At 39.3% G+C, this 21,312-nt stretch overlaps 1 protein-coding gene across 3 annotated transcripts in view; it reads left to right on the forward strand.

The window, feature by feature from the left end:
• The window catches only part of ARL5B (ARF like GTPase 5B), a 43,669-nt gene extending 24,455 nt beyond the window's left edge, over positions 1-19,214 (forward strand). For all 3 annotated transcript variants that reach the window (XM_075552460.1, XM_075552461.1, XM_075552459.1), the window contains exons 3-6: positions 1,868-2,015; positions 8,203-8,286; positions 9,467-9,618; positions 10,413-19,214. In XM_075552460.1, coding sequence (XP_075408575.1) covers positions 1,872-2,015; positions 8,203-8,286; positions 9,467-9,618; positions 10,413-10,461 — 429 coding nt within the window. In that variant the 5' untranslated portion in view covers positions 1,868-1,871 and the 3' untranslated portion in view covers positions 10,462-19,214. The remainder of the gene's footprint in view (positions 1-1,867; positions 2,016-8,202; positions 8,287-9,466; positions 9,619-10,412) is intronic.
• The last annotated feature ends 2,098 nt before the right edge of the window (positions 19,215-21,312 follow it).

A 21,312-nucleotide genomic window follows, 5' to 3' on the forward strand; every position in this document is an offset into this window, starting at 1 on the left:
GGGCATTTGACCTGTCATGTCAATATATATGAAAGTTGCTCTTTAAAATACTGCTTGAGTAGCATGCGACTAGAAGAGGTTTGAGAGTGACAGAAATATTAATATTTTAAGGACGTTTCGGCTGCCCAGTAAACCATTTACCAACATACAGGACTCTTGCTACCCTCTCAGCCAGTGAAGTGACCTTTGTATGCAGTGGAAGTAGGCCGCATGTCCCAAGCATTTTAACAGACGATTACAAAGCACCATGCAATCGTATGACTCATCTCTCTTCCCACCTACCTTGCATTAGAGGTTCGTTAGCCTGACAGCTTTCCGCAGTACTTTACTTCCGTAACACTTACCACATTTTTCAAAAGCTACAAACTTACGATTTGTCATTTGAGAGTTGAATAAATGCCTGTTTTTCACTAAAACCTATACTTTTTGGACATTAAATATTTTGATGTCACATAGCTTTCAAACATCAAATATAGCATTTAAGAAACATGTTGTCACAGTAGTTAACTGCTTAACCGCTAACCAGGTCAACGGTTCAAATCCACCAGCCACTCTCTGGGAGAAAGATATGGCTAAGAAAAAGTGCAGCAGCCCTGGAAACTGTATGGGACAGTTCTGCTGTGTTCTATAGGGTCACTATTATTTGGAATTAGTGGCAACAAACTTTGGTGTAGTCATCATTGTTGATCTAATCCTGTACATAGTTTTTTTTAAATCATTTTATTAGGGGCTCGTACAACTCTTATCACAATCCATACATCCATCCATTGTGTGTCAAGCACATTTGTACGTTTGTTGTCTTCATCATTCTCTAAACATTTGCTTTCTACTTGAGCCCTTGGTATCAGCTCCTCATTTTTCCCCTGTACATAGTTTTTAAATATGTTTATATATTACACTAATATATATTATATATAAAACTCTAGAGAGATGTGTAGGTCTCTCCTAAGCATCTATATATTTTTTGTGCAAATGGATCCACACATACGGTGAATGACGTGGCACACCTAGCAGATTCAAATTACATACTTGACTAGAACATGTACACAAAATGTGTAGTACTGACAGTACAGCCAGACAAATGCTTGTTGGATGAATTAATGTCGTTTTACCAGTGATCACAATAACATGGTATATGCATTGGTATTCTAAATAGATGCATATATTTAGAGTGAATTTTAATTAAATTTTGTAATTGCCCATGGCCTTATCAAAGACTGTGTGGTTGTGCTCTTTCGAGTCAGTGTTGACTTCTAGGAGAGCAGAGCTGTCCCGAAGACTTTCCTAGGCTCTAACGTCAAGGGCACATGTAGCCAGGCCTGGTCCTGTTTCCATAGAGCCACTGGGTGGGCTCATCGTGGGCTCCAGCGCACAGCCTTTTGATTGGCTGCTGAGCACTTAACTATTGCACCGCTAGAGCTCCCTTTTCAAAGACCAGTGCAAGTCAGTAGGATGAGCTAATTCTCCTGGCTGAACTCTCAATTTTCAGAACGTTACAAGTTATCCTAATTGTGCTAGCCTGTGTGCTTTGGTTTCAACTTCACAAATTTGGGGGTTTCTGTCTCTTCAAAACCTGCTCTTTGAGGCTGGAGTACTGCTTCAGCTCTGATACCAGAGCACGTTGGTATTGGGATAGTTGGTCACAGGATGCAAACTTATAATAAGTGTGCTCCTCAGGTCATTTAAAAGCCGCAGCAGAGTTTTCTTAGAACTTATGTTTTGTCTAGACATTTATTTGCATACATTTTCTCCAAGTTTCTTTTTGATGCTAATGATGAGTATTGGCACAGATAAAAGGGAAGGTTGATTCATTCTAAGAATCTAAACATGAACGCTTCAGGTTTTCACGGTCTCTGTCTTTTAACAGCTTAATGAATGAAGTGGTTCACACGTCCCCCACCATAGGAAGCAATGTCGAAGAAATCGTCGTGAAGAACACTCATTTCCTCATGTGGGACATTGGTGGTCAGGAGTCACTGCGGTCCTCGTGGAACACCTATTACTTAAACACAGAGGTATCTCGTGACCACGTCTACTTTTCACACAAGGACCCCAAGGTTAAACCCAGAAAATGCATACGTAGTACCTAAAACACACTGACATTTATCTTTTACTAAGATGTTTTTTAGTAAGACGTTTGTGATGTTCAAATCAAAGAGACAAAAGGAGTAGGAAGAATAATGGTTACTAATATTTGTGAGGTGCTTACTGCTGGGTCGACTGCCCCAGTTCCTTGTCCTCACATTCTTAAACATCTCCATTAAGCGAGAAATCTGACACTTAACAGAGTATCTAACTTGACCCCAGGTCTCATAGCTTACAGGAAGCCCAGGTGAGGGGAAGGCAGACTAAGTATAATTTTCATTAAAAATATATAATTAACAAGAATTAAGCCTAAGTTTTGATGAGATGGTGTATTTTAATTAAAAATCATTATGCTTGCAGGACACTTCCCAGAATTCTCTGTCACTTCGTTTTATTGGATAAGAGGCAAGCTTGCACACAAATCTGGCCTCTCCTATTGTCTGTCCTAATTCTTAGAAGCAGATTTTTTTTTAAGTCATTTTACTGAGGACTCGTACAACTCTTTTCACAATACATACTTCTCTCCATGTGTCAAGCACATTTGTACATTTGTTGCCATCATCACTTTCAAAGCATTTTCTTTCTATTTGAGCCCTTGGTATCAGCTTCTCATCCACCCCCCCTTTCCTTCCCTCATGAATCCTTGATGATTTATAAATTGTTTTTTTTCATTTTACACTGACTGATGTCTCCCTTCACCCACTCTTCTGTTGGCCATCCCCCTGGGAGGGGTTATAGGTAGATCATTGTGATTGGTTCCTCTTTTCTCCCCCAACCTTACCCTTCCCCTCCTAGTATGGCTACTCCTAATATTGGTCCTGAGGGGTTAATCTGTCCTGGATTCCTTGTGCTTCCAGCTCTTATTTGTACCTCTGTACATGGTATGGTCTAGCCTGATTTGTAAGGTAGAATTGGGGTCATGATAGTGAGGGGGAGGAAGCATTCAAGATCATTGGTTCTATACTGCACCCCGACGGGGTCATCTCCCCATGACCCTTCTGTAAGGGGATGTCCAATTGGGCTTTGAGTCTCCACTCTTCATCCCCCCTCATTCACAATGATAAATTTTTACTTGATTCTGTGGACACCCTCATGATCACACAGGCTGCTGTGCTTCTTCCATGTGGGCCTTTTGCTTCTGAGTTAAATGACCGCTTGTTTATCTTCAAGCCTTTTAAGATCCCAGACACTATCTCTTTTAATAGCGGGGCACCATCAGCTTTCTTCACCACATTTGCTTATGCACCTGCTTTCTCTTCAGCGATCATGTTGGGAAGGTGAGCGTCATGCAATGCCAGGTTAATAGAACAAAGTGTTTTTGCGTTGAGGGTATATTGAGTAGGGGTCCAGTGTCCATCTTAATACTAAACCTTCAAATATATGTATATAGATCTATTTTCCCATGTGAGCATGCCTGTATTTAGACCTCTATAAATGCTCTCTGCCCCGTATTTCTTTCCTCTATTTCCTTTTACTTTCCTCGTGTCCCACTATCATGTTCAGTCTTCATTTGGGTTTTCAGTGATTCCTTTCGGTTACATTGCCCTTGGTCAAGCCTTACAAGGCCTTCTCCACCCCACTCGCCATCAATTTTACATCACTTGTTGTTTCCTTGCCCCTGGGTTTGTTAACACCCACTTCCTTTCCACCACCTCCCCTTTCCCATATTCCCTAACCACCCCCATCCTCCAGATTTTTTATCCCACCTATTTTATCTAGATAGATATGTAGAAATAATATGTACAAAAATAGTCAGCAAAACAACAGAAGGAAATAGAACAACAAAAAACCTATGACAAAAAAAGAGAAAGGCCTGTAAATTGTTCAAGGTCTGTTTGTTGACCTTTAAGAGTATTTTCTGGTTGAGTCTGATGGGGTACCATGCCCTGGCCCCACAGTCTATTTTTAGTATTCCCTGGGGACTTCCTTGCTCTTCTCCCCTTGCTGTTCTTTTACATGCCCTTAATGTTTCGCCTCAGTGTGGTGGGGTCGGATCAGGCACAGTTCCCACACTGTGTCTCCAGTGTTGTCCCCCATAGCGCTATGGGTCATGGAGGGACGTTGTGTCTCGTAACTCACAGCAAGCCATGTTACCTCAGAGGGAAACGCCTGATGGTGCACCACACCCACAGTCTGCAGGCAAGGCAGGGTCTGGGTTAGCGTAGTCTGTTGCTATAGTCCAATCACTAGCGTGTGCTAAGAGGTTAAGGGAAAGATAGTATTTCGACATAGGACTGTTTGAATAGTTGGCACTTTTTTTTTTTAGTTTAGAATTGACTCCTATTAAAAGAGTGATTGAACTTCAGAGTTGATGCTAGTTGGTTCACATATTCTGACACTGGAAGCATTTTTAAAAAGTAATTTATGAAATTACTGAAACTCTAGAAGATGTATTACAGTACATGCACAAAGAAAATGCTTTATTACTTAGGCCATTTGGAAGAAAGGGTCTGTTAAGAAATGCTTTCTGCAAGAGTCCCTAAGTGACCGCAGAGAACCCTTGGCCTGCCCTGCAGCACAGAAGCCTGCTATTTTCACATGGCCCAAGCAGGGCTTTGTCTCTGTGGTGTCTCACTCATCACCTTGGTCACCCTCCTCATTTCGTGTCTCAGAATCTTTATATTGAGGAGGAATCCAAGAGCAGTGTGTCTCCATTGTCATATTAGTGGTTACAGTTCTTAACTAGTCCTGTCACCTTCTCATTAATCCATATCTACCTCCCCATAGTCTGTCCATTCATCCTTTGCCTTGTTTATATTTTTATTTAGTTAGTTTTGGGGCCTTGTTTATTATATTCATTCCTTCCTCTCACTAGCCCTGCTTTTTTGTTTTGTTTTTTTGCTAGGCCTTGCTCTGTTTTTTTGCAGATCATTCTAGTTGTCTCTCCTTAATCTTAGTCATTTGTATAATCTGATTCAATTTGTTTGCTCTGTTTATTCTGCATCACTTCTGTATTAAAACCGCTAGCATGTTTAATCTCATTTCTCAACCCTTTTCTTCTGCATAAGCTGTTCAATTTGGAGGCCAGTTCTCTTATTTTCTTTTCTAATTACACAAATTATTTTTATTTTTGATAAAAAAATTATTTAGCACTTTTTCTTACATACTTTTTCCAACCGATTTCTCCAGTTTTTAATTATGCTTACCTTTCTTTAATGTCACCCTCCATTTCCTTAGCATATTTTTTAACACATAAGCGCAGGTATGCATTGCTTAACATCCACAGTATGTTCTACGAAATAGCACGTTGATCTGGATTTGTGCAAACACGTTAAAACCACATGAGGGCCTGCTTGTCCTGGTTGCCACTGCTGTTGCTTGGGCTGCTGGCATTGGCACTGGGGATGGGTGGCTGAGGCTGAGAGGACAGGTCAGGAGTGGAACAAGAGGAAGCAAAGAGCCACCAACTGCCAGAGGTTCTCTCAGAAGTATGTTCTCTGCTTTACCTGCCTGTATCCCACCCTGGTCCAGTGCTGCAAGAGTCTTAAGTTTGGGGCCCTTAAAACCATTAAGGGAAAATGATAAACAAAATAAGAGCTGATTTCCATAAAAAAGGGGGGAGGTGAGGAGCTGATACCAAGGGCTCAAGTAGAAAGCAAATGTTTTGAGAATGATGAGGGCAACAAATGTACAAATGTGCTTGCACAATGGATGGATATATGGATGGTGATAAAAGTTGTACGAGCCCCCAATAAAATGATTTAAAAAAAGAAAAGAGAAATCTTAAGGGACTGTAGACATTTATGTGTCTTGATAGTCCCTGAATGGACATTAAATGACACACACTGGAACATACAATTCTGTTTAGCACATTTCTACTTCAGTTTTTATCGTTTGTACAAATATGTAAAACAGGCTCTTACTAATGGCTTTTTAAAAGATAATTATCTTTTTCTCAATCGTTTGTATTATTGGAAGGGGCAGAAGTTTTTTTATACAAGAGGGTACTAAAAAAAAACCAAACTGGAATTGTGCTGAGCAGAGCGAAGTTAGGCAAGCGTCTGGCAACTCACTGAGTTGGTGCACCCAGTGGCTTTGCCTGGGAAGGTTCTCTCTGGTCACAGTGAATTTTTTCATAAACCACTTTCACTCAAACCTCTCTTTTTTTTTTTTTTTTTGTGATGGCTGATTTAACAGAAGAGAGTGTCTGAAATTTGGTTTCCTGCTCAGGGAAAATACCACAGAAACTGTTGTGATGTTGAACACTGCTTACAAAGACAAGACTATGAGAAAACTCAAGTGTACGAGTGGTTTTCTCATTTCAAATGAAATGTCAATTGATGACAAACCTTGTTCTGGATATCCCTCAATATTTGCCTAAAGGATGAAAATGTGCATTTGAAGTTGTTCCACCAGGTCAGACTGTTAATCAAGCTTTCTATTTAGAGGTTCTGAAAATATTACTTAATAGTGTGTGACCAAAAAGATCTGATTTGTGGAAGATGGGGAACTGGTTTAGCCAGCACAGTGCACCTGCTCATGCAGCCATCTTTGAACGCCAGGTTTTAGCAAAAAACAGCATACCTCTCTTGCCTATGTACCTTACTCACCTGACCTTGCTCTGAACAACTTGCTTTTCCCCAATGAAGACGGACACGAGAGCACAGTGATGTGGTAGCATAGAAGAGGTGAACGTAAAAACAAGGCAGGTTCTATCAGCCATCCAAAAACAGATGAGCTTGAAAAATGTGGAATCGCAGATTTTACAAACGTATTAATTGTTATAAAGTGTACTTTGAAGGTGATAAAGTTGTTTTGTAAAAAAAAATTAAAATACATAGTTTTTGGGGAAATTATTCCGTTTTGGTTTTTTTTTTTTTTGGTAGGGGAATGCCCCCTCATACATAAACAAATTGTTTTAAATGATTGTTATGGAATAATTTTAACTCATAGCTTACATTTGAAAACCAGTCTTAGTATTATGTGGGGGTAGCCAGCCCCCCACAACTAATCGTGAGTTTGGTAGGCACAATTGTATGGTTAAGATATATAAAGATTATAGTATAGTCATAGAGAAATGGAAGAGATAGGAGAGTGAGAGTGAAATAAAGAAGTCAGACACATTTCATGGTGTCATGCTCACCTCAGCTCCTCTCGATGGTACACACGGAGGTGGGAGACGAGAAGGCAGGAGAGAGCTCTCATGAGGTTTTCTTTCTAACCAAAGCTTATATATCTTTGGGGGCATGCAAGCCCTCTGATTACAGATAGCAATCTACCACACAGGAAGGGGTTATAACACAGGCAATACAAACTTAATAGTAGGGGGATGATCTATGGGTGTACAAGCAATCGTAAAGAGGCAATCGGGGTACATATGTGGCAAGATGGGTGGACCTTAGACTCAATATAGTAGCCTAAGCTTAGTCATCCTTGAGTGGTTCTGGGCGTGCCTTTGGGCTCTGCTTCAAGGGAACAATATCAGAAGGGAGTGGGCCCTACTTAGGGCGGGTCGGGTTATGCAGTCTGGCTGCTCTAGGTGCCCTAGGAGAATAACCTCTAGCCTGCTTCCATTGACCTCCGAGTGCACAGTCATTTACCATGTGTAGCGAGCAGCGTCTTGGGTTTGGCATATATTTGCGGGAGACAGCTGGGGAGAAATCTTTGCTTCCCACAGTATTACATATTCAGATGTTGTTTTAACTAAACTTGGGCATAGTCTTAATTTGCTGAAGTTATGAGTTATCACTTTCTTATTATGAACATTTGGACTTTGTTCGCTAGTTGCGAGGCACCATTATAGAAGCATCAATGATGAAAGGACCGTTGGCCATCGAGTGGAGAGAAGTGCTTAGGTTAAGCATTAGACTGTCAACCGAAGAGCTGGCAGTTTAAATCCACCCAGAGGTGCCTCAGAAGGAAGGTCCTGGCGATCTGCTGAAAGGTCACTGCGATTGTCATTCTGTGGAGCACAGTTCAGCTCTGACATACAAGCTTTCTGTACGTCAGATAAACTCCAGTAAAAGTGCTTTGTTTGGTTCAGGGCAATGATGAGAAAGCAGTAGACGTTTCCTCGTAATGAGACGCCACGTGAAGGAAGAACTTAGGGGAGAAGGGTTTCTGCAGAAATCTTTTCAGCGTCCCATTTAATGTTTATTCTCTTCATTTGTCTTCTAGTTCATCATTCTCGTTGTTGATAGCATTGACAGGGAACGACTGGCTATCACGAAAGAAGAATTATACAGAATGCTGGCTCATGAGGTAAATTCTGAAAGCCATCTTTAAAAAGATTGAGTAAAGCGTCTATGCACTGGTTTTATGCTTTTCTGACGATTACAGCGGCAGGATGTTGGTTTGTTCATCATTAGCAAACTTGTATGTGTTAGATTGATGTGTCTGGTAAAACTGTCCGCCGTTTCCCACGCTTTAACAGTTTGAGGTGACTGTTAGATAAAGGGTCTCTCCTAGTGAAAAGAACTTAGGCATGCCTTCTTAAGAAAGCCTCATCGAGTCAGTTGAGGCGTAAAGGAAGATTTGAATGTTTTTCCTCAAGACATAACTGAAAATTCTTTAATGAATAATTTGGCATCTCTTAATTCTGAAATACTTCAGATACGTGGAAAATTCAGACAGTACAACACTCAGGCGTTTATTATTCACCCTAAGATGTCAGTCATCTTATAAGGTTTTCCAACCTGATTTCCTTCTCTGTGTTGTCTGAGATATTTCACTGTCCTAAAAATAGTCTTTAAAATCATATTTGCGTATTTTAATACTTGCAATGTATTTCTAATTCTTCATAAATTATACAGGCAATTCTCTTCTGTATTCCTAAAACTTTATGTAAAGGTATCATGTGCACACTTTCCTGTAACTTAAGCTTTTTTCTGTGAGCACATTGAGATTTACCTAACCAGTTTTTCCTTTTAGCAATTATGTAATATTTCCACGGTTGATGCTTGTGAACATTTGATCTATTTGTTTTACTAATGAACCTTTGAGTTCTTCTAATGTTTTGGTATCATAGGCAATACTGAAATGAACATTAATCCGCACCTTTAATTTATATAAAGAGCAATGAGTAGTAAGAACAGCCTATGTGTATCCTCATACTGAATTCAAACTCTGTAGATATTTAGGGTTAGAATATTGCTCACATAATTTTAAGTCAATATTTATCATTGTAATTTAATTTGTTTTTAGTTTGGCCCTTTTGACACAACAATAGAAAATTTATCTGACTTCCATTCATCTGCCTGTATTAGACTGAATTATTGTCATGATTAGTCACATTTTTAATTTTAATAAGCTTTTGAAATCAAATATTGCTGCGGAATCACTTGAAAGGAGAAGCATTTTGTTACAACTATGCAGTAGTGTATATTTATCTCACCCTACTTCAGTGGTTCCGTTGGAATTGTGACATTCGTATCGATTGCAGGATTTACGGAAGGCTGCCGTCCTCATCTTTGCAAATAAACAGGATATGAAAGGGTGTATGACAGCAGCTGAAATCTCGACATACCTCACCCTTAGTTCTATTAAGGATCATCCCTGGCACATTCAGTCCTGCTGTGCATTAACAGGCGAAGGGTAAGTGCTTATCATTCCAGGGGAAGATAAGGCTTTTCAAATTTCGCCACCAGTATTTGTAGACTACACTGCCATCGTTCTTGCTCTTGCTCCTTTCTTTCTCTTTTGGCGCTTAGTTAAAGATGGCTCAGACTTAGGAGGTTAAAATAGTTTTAGTAAGCAAATGTTTCCCCAACTTTTAATGTGAATGTAGTATTTTATTACCAAAAGTGGGCATAACAGATGCTTGGTTTAAATTTTCGCAATCTGATATGTTTAGTGTTCTTTTCTTGCTGTTCTCATGCACTAACGAGAAGAAAACTGACCGTCTCTTTGACTGTTCGAGTAGGCCAGTCGATCCCGGTGTGTTCGGCGTGGACCGCACAGTGTATTTCTGTGAGCATATGTATCATCAGATCAGCCCCACCCTCCTTGCTGTGTTGGAGACTTTTGACCTGTGCTTTTGACTATGTCATAAGCATTCTGTTCTGTAGAGTTTAGGAGGGCAAAGTAAAGCCCGTGTTGTTTACAGTTGTTTCCTGTTAAATTATGCACACCCACAGAAGGCAGGGCGAAGGGCTGTGTGCAACTTGAATGCAAAACTTCCAGATCTACATTTTCAAAGTGAAATCGAAGCATTTCCCCACATTATTGAACTAATAAATTATTTCCTGTTTAATAGTATCACAGAGGTATTAAGTAATGACTGACTGTAGGACTAGCTTGTGAGTAACATTGAAAAATATTAAGTCAGCTTTCAGTTTTTAAGTGCAAAGCATCTGATTTAGAAAATGCTTTCCTTTTTTTTTTTTCAGGCTGGGTAAAGGTCTCGAGTGGATGACCTCCCGGATTGGTGTGAGATAACTGTTTTGTTTGAAAGAGACCGATCTATTTATTTTGTGAACATTTCCTCCTGGTACTGTTGGCTGCTGAGGCGACAGCATGTTTAATTTATAACAACACGAACCTCTATGAGCAACACTTGAATCAAGTGCAGCTGAACTGGAACATAAAAGAATTTTCTTACCTTTTTTTTTAATGAACTAATCTTCAGTTGGATGAACATAATGTATAACTGTTTTCAACAACAAAATTCTTCTGACTGCTAATTCTAGTTATTCAGTGACTACAGTGTAAGAAATGTTTGTTACATGTTTTGTGTATTCTGAAGTATTGTAATAACCCGAATGACCAGTTTCATTAATGGACTCTCCTTCCCCCAGATCATTACTGGTTTAACACAAAAGTAGTGAAAATCATCAGGTATTGCCTGCAAACGTCTCTAACTAAATATTGGCACCTTCTGTGAACCACCTACCTTCTAGACAGAACTTATGGGGGAAAAGTAATAACTTGCTCAGAGGTAATATACAGAAGATTAAATAAACATCATGAGGCTATGCTTTTAAACGAGTAATATCCCCCACATCATTGCAAGTCATAGAAAAATTTAAAGGGTCCTGGTGGAGCTATCAGGTAAGCATTGAATTGCTAATCGCAAGGTTGGTAGTTCAAATCCACCAGCCTCTCCTTGGAGAAAGTTGAGGCTATCTGCTAAAGAGTTACAGTCTCAGAAACTGTAATTAAGGTTGCTATGAGTCAGAACTGACTCATTAGCAGTGGGCTTTGTGGTGGTGTGAGCATGCAAATTAAATAGGCTACCTAAAAGAATTAAGGTGACTCTTCTGGTTATGAATTGGGAAATGGGCAATATAAATGCGTCTTCTTACTTTTGGTGAAAAAGTAAGTTATTTGCAAGCCCAGTTTTGGTAAGCTTTTTTAAAATAATTTTTTAAATATCATATTATTCAAGGTATATTAAACCATAGGAAATGATACCAGCATTAAAATTAGAACAAGATAACAAGATACATGGAATATATTTTATTATCAATTACAAACAATTTTATTACCCGTAAAATTTCATCCCATGTGCAAGGGATAGCACATCTGTAGGTGGTGTTTTGGCCAATAGCTAGAGCTGAAGTATAAGTAGTTCATATTATTTCTTAAAATTAAAAAATTCCATGTGTCTGTAATAGCATATCTACCACCAGCAGTATGTTATTGAAAACATCGTATGGCTGTCCTTAAATCGATTTGAGGTTTTAGCATAATCGCCTTAAAGCCATTGCCATGTGTATAGTTACATTTTATACGAGGGAGTACTCCCCAGAACTGATGTTCGTTCGTCTCTTTGAGTTGAGGGGATAGTGCCTTTGGTGTTCCTTCTGTGAGGCCAGACTGTTAATCAAGCCTTCTAGATGAAGGTTCTGAAAAGATTTCATAGCAGGGTGGGACAAAAGGCCTAATTTGTGGCAGTTGAGGGGACTAGTTCTCCCCCCCCCCCCCCCCCCATGACAATGCACCTACTTGTACAACCATTCAGTGTGCTAGTTTCTGGCAAAAACCAACATGCCTTTCTTGCTCCATGCACCTGACTCACCTGACGTCGCTCCTCGCAACATCTTTTGCTTTCCACGAATGAAGCGGGGCCTGAAGGACAGCAGTTTGACTGATGGAGAAGAGGCCAAGGAAAAAAACAGGGAAGTGCTGTGCTGTCATGTTTCTACAATGGAATCGCAGATTTGACAAATGTATTAAGTGTGTTGGACAGTACTTTGAAAGTGATAAAGTTGTTTTGTAAAAAAAAGTTTAAATACATGGGGTTTTTTTTGGGGGGGAGGGGGGCGATTCCAGGATTTTTTAGGGGTACTCTTCTCATATTATCAAAGCTTTCACTGGGTTATAGAGCACTGCTGTTCGCAATCCTAATTACTAGAATATTAGTATGAGAATGAAATTTAGCACATTAACAGCTTAAAAGTTAAATTTTAAATGAAAAAAAACTATCAAAAGGTTATTTTATGGCACTAATGAACTTTTTGCGGCAGTTTTTAAAATTTGAACAGACCCCATACATTGCATACTTTCAGAGGGAGAAATATTCTTATTGGAATTCTGTTTACTTGAAGTTTATGAATTCGCTGTAACGAAAGGGATACAATGCGTACTTAGAGAATAGTTCATTTTTTTAGTTTGGGTCAAAAGTAAAAGTCAGTGTTCATAAGAAATCACAATGCCTGTTAAAAAGTAGTATGAAGTATTTTTTATATGTAAGTTGTTTTAATGTTTGCTTGTTTTCGGTGTACTGGGTTCATCGTGTTTAGTTTAATGTACTGTGAGATCATTTTTCTGATTTCTGTTCCGTGGGTTAGTATATGTCATAACTGAAGTCAGAGAGTGATGGTTCCTTGACTTAGTTGTCTGACTTTGTTTTGAACCGTTCTCTCAGTGACTCTGAAACATAGAGAACGTAAGCTTTTGCTTTCTTCTCTGTTTTTAAAACTAAACCATAATCAAGAAGATGAGAGAAAAGCAGACATAAGTTAATGTGGGTGCTTTGTGGTTTGAGGGGTTAGGGGCAGGGAAGAAAATTCTGAAAATCATTTACCTGAAAAGCACGTGTTCCCCGAGTTTCTGTTGTGGAGAATTTACACACACACACGCACGCACGCACGCACGCACGTGCGCGCACTGGGATAAGTAAGTCTCTTCAGTCTGTTTTGAAAAAAGCATCTTCAATGTGCATTCTTAGTATGAAATAATTATTGACCCTTTTGGATCTGCATGATTGCCTGTCTCAATTTTCTTGTAACAAATTATGCGCTTATTTTTTATATTGCCACATCAGCATTATATTGAAAGTGTTTTAAATAGTTGATTGTATTTTGTCAAACAAATACTGGTATAGACTCAAATTAATTTTTGAAATACAACTGACTTTATTTTGTTAAATTTTAAACATTTTAATTTTGAATTAGAAATCCTATATACTACCTGTATGTTAAAGATGAAGATGGCATTGGAGTAGATTTTGTGCCAGTGATTGGGAAAAGTTCAGTTAGGAAAGTTAAAAAGTATTTTAAAAAGTATTTTTTTTAAGCTCTTAGATATATTCTGTTACTATAGTATGAAAACCATTACCCTTTACTCCAAGAGAATGTTTTGATGCAACCAAATAGCTAATACTGAAAAAGCAGTACACATTAAGCTTAAGATGATGCCTGGTGGAAAATACACATTTAGTGCCTTTACTCCTTGACTGGCTTATTTTGAGATACGTTCTCAATTGTCTACTCTGCCTTTTCTTTAGAGATCAGATCAGTAGGCAAATTTATTAAACTGTGTAATAATAATCTCACCCTCCCTTGAACATCATGTATGTCTGGCATGGTTTTGAATAAGACCTGGGAACAAGCAGTAGATTATTCTGCATTTTGCTTGTAATTTCAGGATAACTAGGTTGAATTTCAGCAAGTCTTTTCTATCGATTATGAACACTAAAATTAATGTTACCACCCTTTTAAATTAAAACTACATTTAAAATTAAGAAAATTTGGAACATGTTGCTTGATATTTAAACTCACCATTCTTGTTGCAGGCTTCTGAGAAATCTCTAGGCGTTCCTGGTGGCTCTGTCAGGTCAGGGTTGCTGACGAGAAGGTCACAGGTTCAAACCCACCACCTGCTCTGCAGGAGGAGCATGCTGTCTGCTCCCATAAGGTGCTAGCTCTGAAATCCTGTACAGGCCAGCCACTGTGACTTGACGGCAGTGGGCTCTTTTGGGATTTGAGAGCTCTCAGTGGTAGCTAGCCCCTTTTACGTGGGACTGTAGTGCATACATTGAATTGTTACTATAGTTAATTCCTTAAAATCTGAAGTCTACGCAATCTGTTAAATACGCAAAGATTACACCATTTTTGCTTTTAGGTACTTTTGTGTTAGTTTCTTAAAGGTATTATCACTTATATTCAATAGAGAAAAGAAATTAAATTCAAATTCCATTGCTAAAATAATTTTTAAATGGGCTCATATAACTGCAGTCATTTTGATTAAAGATCATTTAACCTTCAGTATTTACATGGTAAAGTGAAAAGAGTTGTTTTCCTATGGAAACTGAATGATGGAGGCAGTGTTAGCACTCCTACCAAGAATCATGAGGAAGCCAACCAAGCAGCAGTAGAAGCGTGAGGGGCGGACTTTTGGTCTGTCTTAGGGAGAATTAAAAGCAGAATTGTTTCTAACAAGCATTCGCATTTAATCCTTTTCTATGTGAACCCTGATCAGTAGAGAAATATCCAAATATCAGTTAGGATAGACAAATTTGATTGATATTTATCTTTGGAGATTAACTTTATGAAAGTATTTTTTCATCTATTTTTTCTCTTTGGATGCCAAAACTCCCCATCCAGTTCAGTTTGTCTAAAGAGGTGAATCTAAACCTTAATTTGGCCATTGTCCCGCTTCCTTCAAAGCATTTCTTCACTGTCCGTGCGCTTGCCGCTTCTGTTTGGTGGTTTTTCTCCTACTGAAGAACCTACACAAATTAGAGCTCTAACTTAGTTTTTTGGTTTTAAAATCCTGAATGCTTATATGCTCTCATTTAAATTGGAAATCTCTATTGATTTCTGCAGCGGCGCAGACCTAGGCAGTGTTGTGCTCCGTTCTCCAGAGGGTTGCTGTGAGTTGAAACTGACTCTGTAGTGATGCCCTGTTACGTCACTTAGTATGTGAATGCAATCAGTTTTTGTTTTTTAAGTATCAGTTAGCTACTGGTATTGAACTGGAACTAATAGCAAGTGACAGTATAAAAGAAAATAAGCCACATGTCAAGGAAAAGAGGTTAAGATGCTTGTCATGCGCCACTGTGTCTAAGTGGAAAATAATCTCCAAGGGGACTTACCTGACGCATTTTCCTGGCATTGACAATTCGGAGGGAATTACAGAATTTGTTCAGAGTTGGATTGGCTTTAAGGACTGCACCAAACTCTCCTTCTGTTTGGCTTCTTAATGTTGAACGTGTAGTGTAGCACAGATACCTGTAGAAATCTCAAAGTGATTACTAGTCAAAGTTAGCTTTTTCAGCAGTGCCTCATCCTTGTCCACTTAGTTTAACGGGAAGACTGCAATCCAAATGCTCGCTTCCCAGAAGACTGTTCTTTTCTTAATGTTACGGTGACCAAAGCTAACTCGGCCAATACGTAAAAAAGAAGCAGCGGCTGCATTTAACTTTTAAGACACAGGATAATAATTTGTTCAGCGGATCTACAGACAGCTTTAGATACTTGTTTTCGTGATTTGCTCAGTTCATTTAGAGCAGTGGTTCTCAACCTTTCTAATGCCATGACCCTTTAATACAGATTCTCAGGTGGTGACCATGTCCCCGCAACCATAAAATTAGTTTCGTTGCTACTTTATCACTGTCATTTTGCTGCTGTTATGAATCAGGCGACCCCTGTGAAAGGGTCGTTCGACCCCCCAAGGGGGGGGTCCACAAACTACAGGTTGAGAATCACTGATTTAGAGGCTTTAGAAATGAAACGAAAGTAAAGACAAAAAGAGTGTAGCACTGGATCATAGAAAATTAGAATTGAAACCATTCGTTCCCCCATTTAAGGCTCTTAAGAAAGTACCATTTTCTGCGGTAGAGTTTGATGGCTTATGTTTTTAGTTTGGCCACAGAACATGAAGCCTGGTTCAGCCATAAGAATTTGGAATTAGAGGCACATTATGGTGCCTTTTGCGTTCTTTTTTAATCAGAAAACTATAATTTCCTCTAGAGATGAGGAAATAACAATGCTTGCATATATGTAGGAATAGAAAGTAAAGTTCTGAAAAAATGAAAATATTCTTTTGCACAAAGATTCTAATGAAAGGTTACCTCATTTTTCACTCTATAAGGTGCTTTCTTCAGTTTATGGGATGTTGTACCATTCTATAAATACTCCTTCACACAAGCTGTATTTGAATATGCAAAATTTGCAACTGAGAGAGATGGCATTCTTTGAGAATTTTGTTTTGAATTAGTTACCACTATCAGGACTAACAAGGCAAAACAGATCCACATAATGTTCGTCACTAAGCACATGAACAAGTGCTCTGTTTATTTAGTTGGCATAATTAAAAGAACAGGAAAAAAACCCTAAAATTTGATTGATCGGTGTAGCTATCAAATGGTTATCAGTTGTCTTGATTGCATATAATTTGTTTACATGTTTAGCCCTATTCCGGAGAAAAAATATATAATCATTTTAATCTTACATTTTCCCTCGGGAAATTCAGGGACTCTGTGACCCCCCAAATGGTTCTCTTGGAGTAAACTGTTCAGAACGGCACAATTATGGAAACCCTTGATTTCCACTGAAAAGAACTTGGAAATGGAAAGCAAGCAAATGGATGAACCAAAGGCAGTTAGAACCTTGATCTTGCATTTGTTCTAATCAGGATATAGTAATTGTAACCACACATGACCATCCAAGCCTGAATTGGTGCTTGAGATCCTTAGGGAGGAAGCAGCGGGCCCTGTGTTCTATAGATTTCTTGCCTCAGAATGTAAACTACTCTAAAGTGTCTATATTCATATTTATGTACATATCTTAATATTTAAATATAAACTATGTTGTTATTCATCAAGCTTCAGGCTTTCTGCAAAAACGAACAGTTATGGCTAGTCAGCTTGGTTGAATACAAGATGGTGCTCCTAAGGCCAAAGTCATGGATTGGATCTCTCTCTTGGCTCTCTGATACTGTAGAGACAGAAGAGAAAATGTCTCTCATGCCATCAACTGCTTTGAACCCCAATCAACCAATTGAAGTGTGTGCTATTGGCCCAGTATTTTCTAAAGCATTAATAAAGGAACAAAACATTGAACACATACATACCGTCACTACTTGAAAATGGTTCAAAACATGTTCCTCTAATGGTGGGGTTGTTTAAAAGATGTTTTAAAATTTTTAATTGCTTTCATAAAATGTCTATTTTGTATATTAGCTTTAGGTTATTGGGACTCATGGGTTTTATTTCTGCAATTACGTTATTATGGTTGCTTGCATGCCTACTTACCCAAGTAAAAGGATGTAATTTGATCTGAAATGTTCATCTTTTAGACAGGTTTTTGGCTCATTTGCAATCATGGTGCAATATACTGTAACATTCATTTGTTTTGGTCCACAGTTTTATTTTTGTCATAATAAATAAGTACTTTATCAATATGAAGGGAATCCATAGTGTTGCCTTTCTGTTGTACTGACTTGTTTGACAGTCTAAAGATGGGATCAGGAATACCTCTGGAGTGCTGGGACAGGCTGGTACCAGAGGCTGGACACTGAGAAGAAAGCAGGGGATTGCTTCTTCCCTACTCGTCTCTTCTTTCTCAATCTTTTAACCGACTGACGTTCGTTGCTTGCCAATCCACATGACAGGTAATGACTAGGTCTTAACGGCTACAATATTTTTCTATGTGCAAAGAAATGTTCAGCTTATCAGATTATTGTCACTAGATTCTTAGTTACAATTTTAAATTTACCAAAGAAAGAGTTTAATAACATATATTAGTTCCGTTACTTTCCAGGTCCAAACAACTCTACTCAACGGGAGAGGAAGGGGGTTGCCGAGGAAGATTCCTGAGGGAAGAGGAAGACAGTCCAAATGGTGTGCACTCTGTCTCGCAGACAATTGGGATCCTCTGGAATATCGTGTCCACTCAAGTTTTTCTGTTTCAAGAAATGCGATCAGAGCTATTGTGTAGGGTAACCCGTTTTCATTGTTTAAATTCCTCTAAATTCATGATGTTTTAACTCTACTTCTCCCTCAATAGGTCTTTGAGAATGTGATTAATAATCTTAAAGTTGCATGTTAGAAATTTCGGGGACCTCAGGTTAGGAAATCTGCTTTTTAATAGTACTTCCCATGGCTGAACATGCAGAATTCCTCTAAGAAACACTTTGAATCTGATAAGGTTTCATCATAAATTTTTTCTTTAGTGTTTTTTTTGCATATATAAGAAAGAGGCTTATATACAAGCGCAATTGTACATTGAGAAAACATCCCAAACCAGTCCAGTCCAAGGCCATAAGTCTGATATTAGCCCATATGTCCGTTACCAATCTATAAAGTCCTCTTCAGACTCACGAAACACATGCAGTGAAGCCAAATGCAGGACAATCACACACTGGTGGTAGAAAGTCTTTGGGTCCAGTGGCTTCGTAAGCATCTCAGCGCTGGCAGGGGTCTCTCTGTGTCTTCTCCAGCTTCGGAGATCTGATTGCGTCCATGTGGCTTGTATGGCTCAGGGCAGTATGGTAGTTCCATGTGTCTTGTCAGCTGCAGTGTTGCCCAGGGAAGTCAGCTGAGAGAGGGAGATGTCTCCCACCTCCAAGGGGGAAGTACCAGATTTCCCAGAATCCTCAGGAGAAGGCCATGCCCACACAGGCCTCATAGGCTTATGATTTGATTGACAGGCTAGACCCCACCACTACCCACTTTATCCTTAAATTGACAATTATATAACTATCATAGACCACCTCTTGTCAATTTGACATTTTCACAGAGCTCTGTAACCACATGTAATTTTTTTTTCTTTTTTTGGGTTTCTGAGGTTGTTAACTTTTTTTAAAAACAATTTATTAGGGGCTCATACAACTCTTATCACAGTCCATACATATACATACATCAATTGTATAAAGCACATCTGTACATTCTTTGCCCTAATCATTTTCTTTTTTTTCCTCCTCTTTTTTACATTTTATTAGGGACTCGTATAACTCTTATCACAATCCATACATATACATACATCAATTGTATAAAGCACATCTGTACATTCTTTGCCCTAATCATTTTCTTTTTTTTCCTCCTCTTTTTTACATTTTATTAGGGACTCGTATAACTCTTATCACAATCCATACATATACATACATCAATTGTATAAAGCACATCCATACATTCCCTGCCCCAATCATTCTCAAAGCATTTGCTCTCCACTTAAGCCCTTTGCATCCTAGCTCTTTCCTCCATCTCCCTTGACTTTCCTCCTGCCCTACTACCATGCTTCGTCGCCACCTGGGCTAGAGTATACCTCTTTTCTAAGCAACATTACCCTTGATCATTTTCCACCAGGCCTGTCACTCCCCCCCTCTCTACCATTTTGGGTCCCATGTTGTTCCCTTGTCCCTGTGTTTGTTAACACCACTTCCTTACCCCCTCTGCCCCCCCCACCCCAAGTCCCCCCGGAACTGTCAGTCCCGTTGTTTTTCCTCCAGATAGTTCATCAACCACATGTAATTTTTAAACAATGATAAAATCATATCTGTACCTAACAGGATAAAACTAAAATGTATACAATTCAACACGTGCCATCCTCATTTAAGCATAACATTTTATAAGTGAACAAAACAAAAATATCCTATGTCTAACAATTGCAGTTAAGTAGCATCTACTCTTTGTTCCTATAATCCTATGAATATATTCTCCCATCTTTGAAAGTTTGTAAGCCAACCACTTCATGCCTTTATCCCCTCAATTTTGGGTATCCAATTTATAACCACTTATATCAACCCAGTGCTCTGAGGAGACAATCATTTTTTGACATGGAGAATCTTTTTGGAATCTTCTGAAGTCCACATCCATAAGCAAAGTCAAATCAGGGCAGGCCATCCATAAAGGCAACAGCAATATGCTCCAATTCACAGGCTCAAATATCTTCATCTAGTTGGGTTCTGGTGAACTCAATGTGGGCTGCCTCTCTTATCCTCACCAGGGTGTCTGTAGGTTGCCTTGCCTTATTATCAACAACCCTTGCCCCTTCGTGCTAGGTCATGAACTTTAGACCAGTCAATCTGCTCTCGTCTTCTCTAGTTCCTGGAAACCAGGTCCATGGGTGTCAGTGGCTTAGACTCAACCCAAGTCTCTATTGCTGCATTTCTCCCACCTCCACTAAACAATTGGATCCAGGTGATCACCTAGCAAGTATTTCAGCCTGTCCACAGGCTTCCTTTAACGTTCAGCCCTAGAGAGGAGTTTTCTTCATGGTTCCAGATATTTTAAAACTCTAGGACTGAATATTTTTTTAAAAGGTTTACTGTTTGGTGCCATTGAGTCGCTTCTGACTCGTAGTGACCCTGTGTGCTTAGAACAAAACATTGCTTGGTCCCTGACAATTGTTGCTTTGCTTTGAGCCCATTGTTGCAATCACTGTGTCAATCCATCTAGATGACAGTCTTTCTCTTTCTCTGACCCTCCCTCCCATCATGCATGAGATCCTTTTCTAGGGACTGGCCCCTCCTGATCACATGCCAAAAGCCTTGCCATGCTCATTTCCTTTTTTTTTTTAACATTTTATTAGAGACTCATACAACTCTGATCACAATCCATACATAATCAATTGTATAAAGCACATCTGCACATTCTTTGCCCTCATCATTTTCAAAGCATTTGCTCTCCTCTTAAGCCCCTGCTTGAAGTCCTCTTTTTCCCCCTCCCTTTCTGCTCCCCCTCCCTCATGAACCCTTGACAATTTATAAATTATTATTTTGTCATATCTTGCCCTATCCAGCATCTCCCTTCACCCCCTTTTCTGTTGTCCATCCCCCAGGGAGGAGGTCACATGTAGATCCTTGTAATCAGTTCCCCCTTTCCAACCCACTCACCCTCTACTGTCCCAGTATCTCCCCTCACACCCCTGGTCCTGAAGGTATCATCCACCCTGGATTCCCTGTGCCTCCAGCTCCTATATGCACTAGTGCACAACCTCTGCTCTATCCAGACTTGCAAGGTAGAATTCGGATCATGGTAGTGGGATGGGGAGGAAGTATTTAGGAACTGGACGAAAACTGTATTCTTCATCGGAAAGCTGTATTCATCGGTGCTACGTAGCA

The sequence above is a fragment of the Tenrec ecaudatus genome, chromosome 6 (genome assembly GCF_050624435.1).
Source record: "Tenrec ecaudatus isolate mTenEca1 chromosome 6, mTenEca1.hap1, whole genome shotgun sequence".
In the NCBI taxonomy this organism is placed as follows: domain Eukaryota; kingdom Metazoa; phylum Chordata; class Mammalia; order Afrosoricida; family Tenrecidae; genus Tenrec; species Tenrec ecaudatus.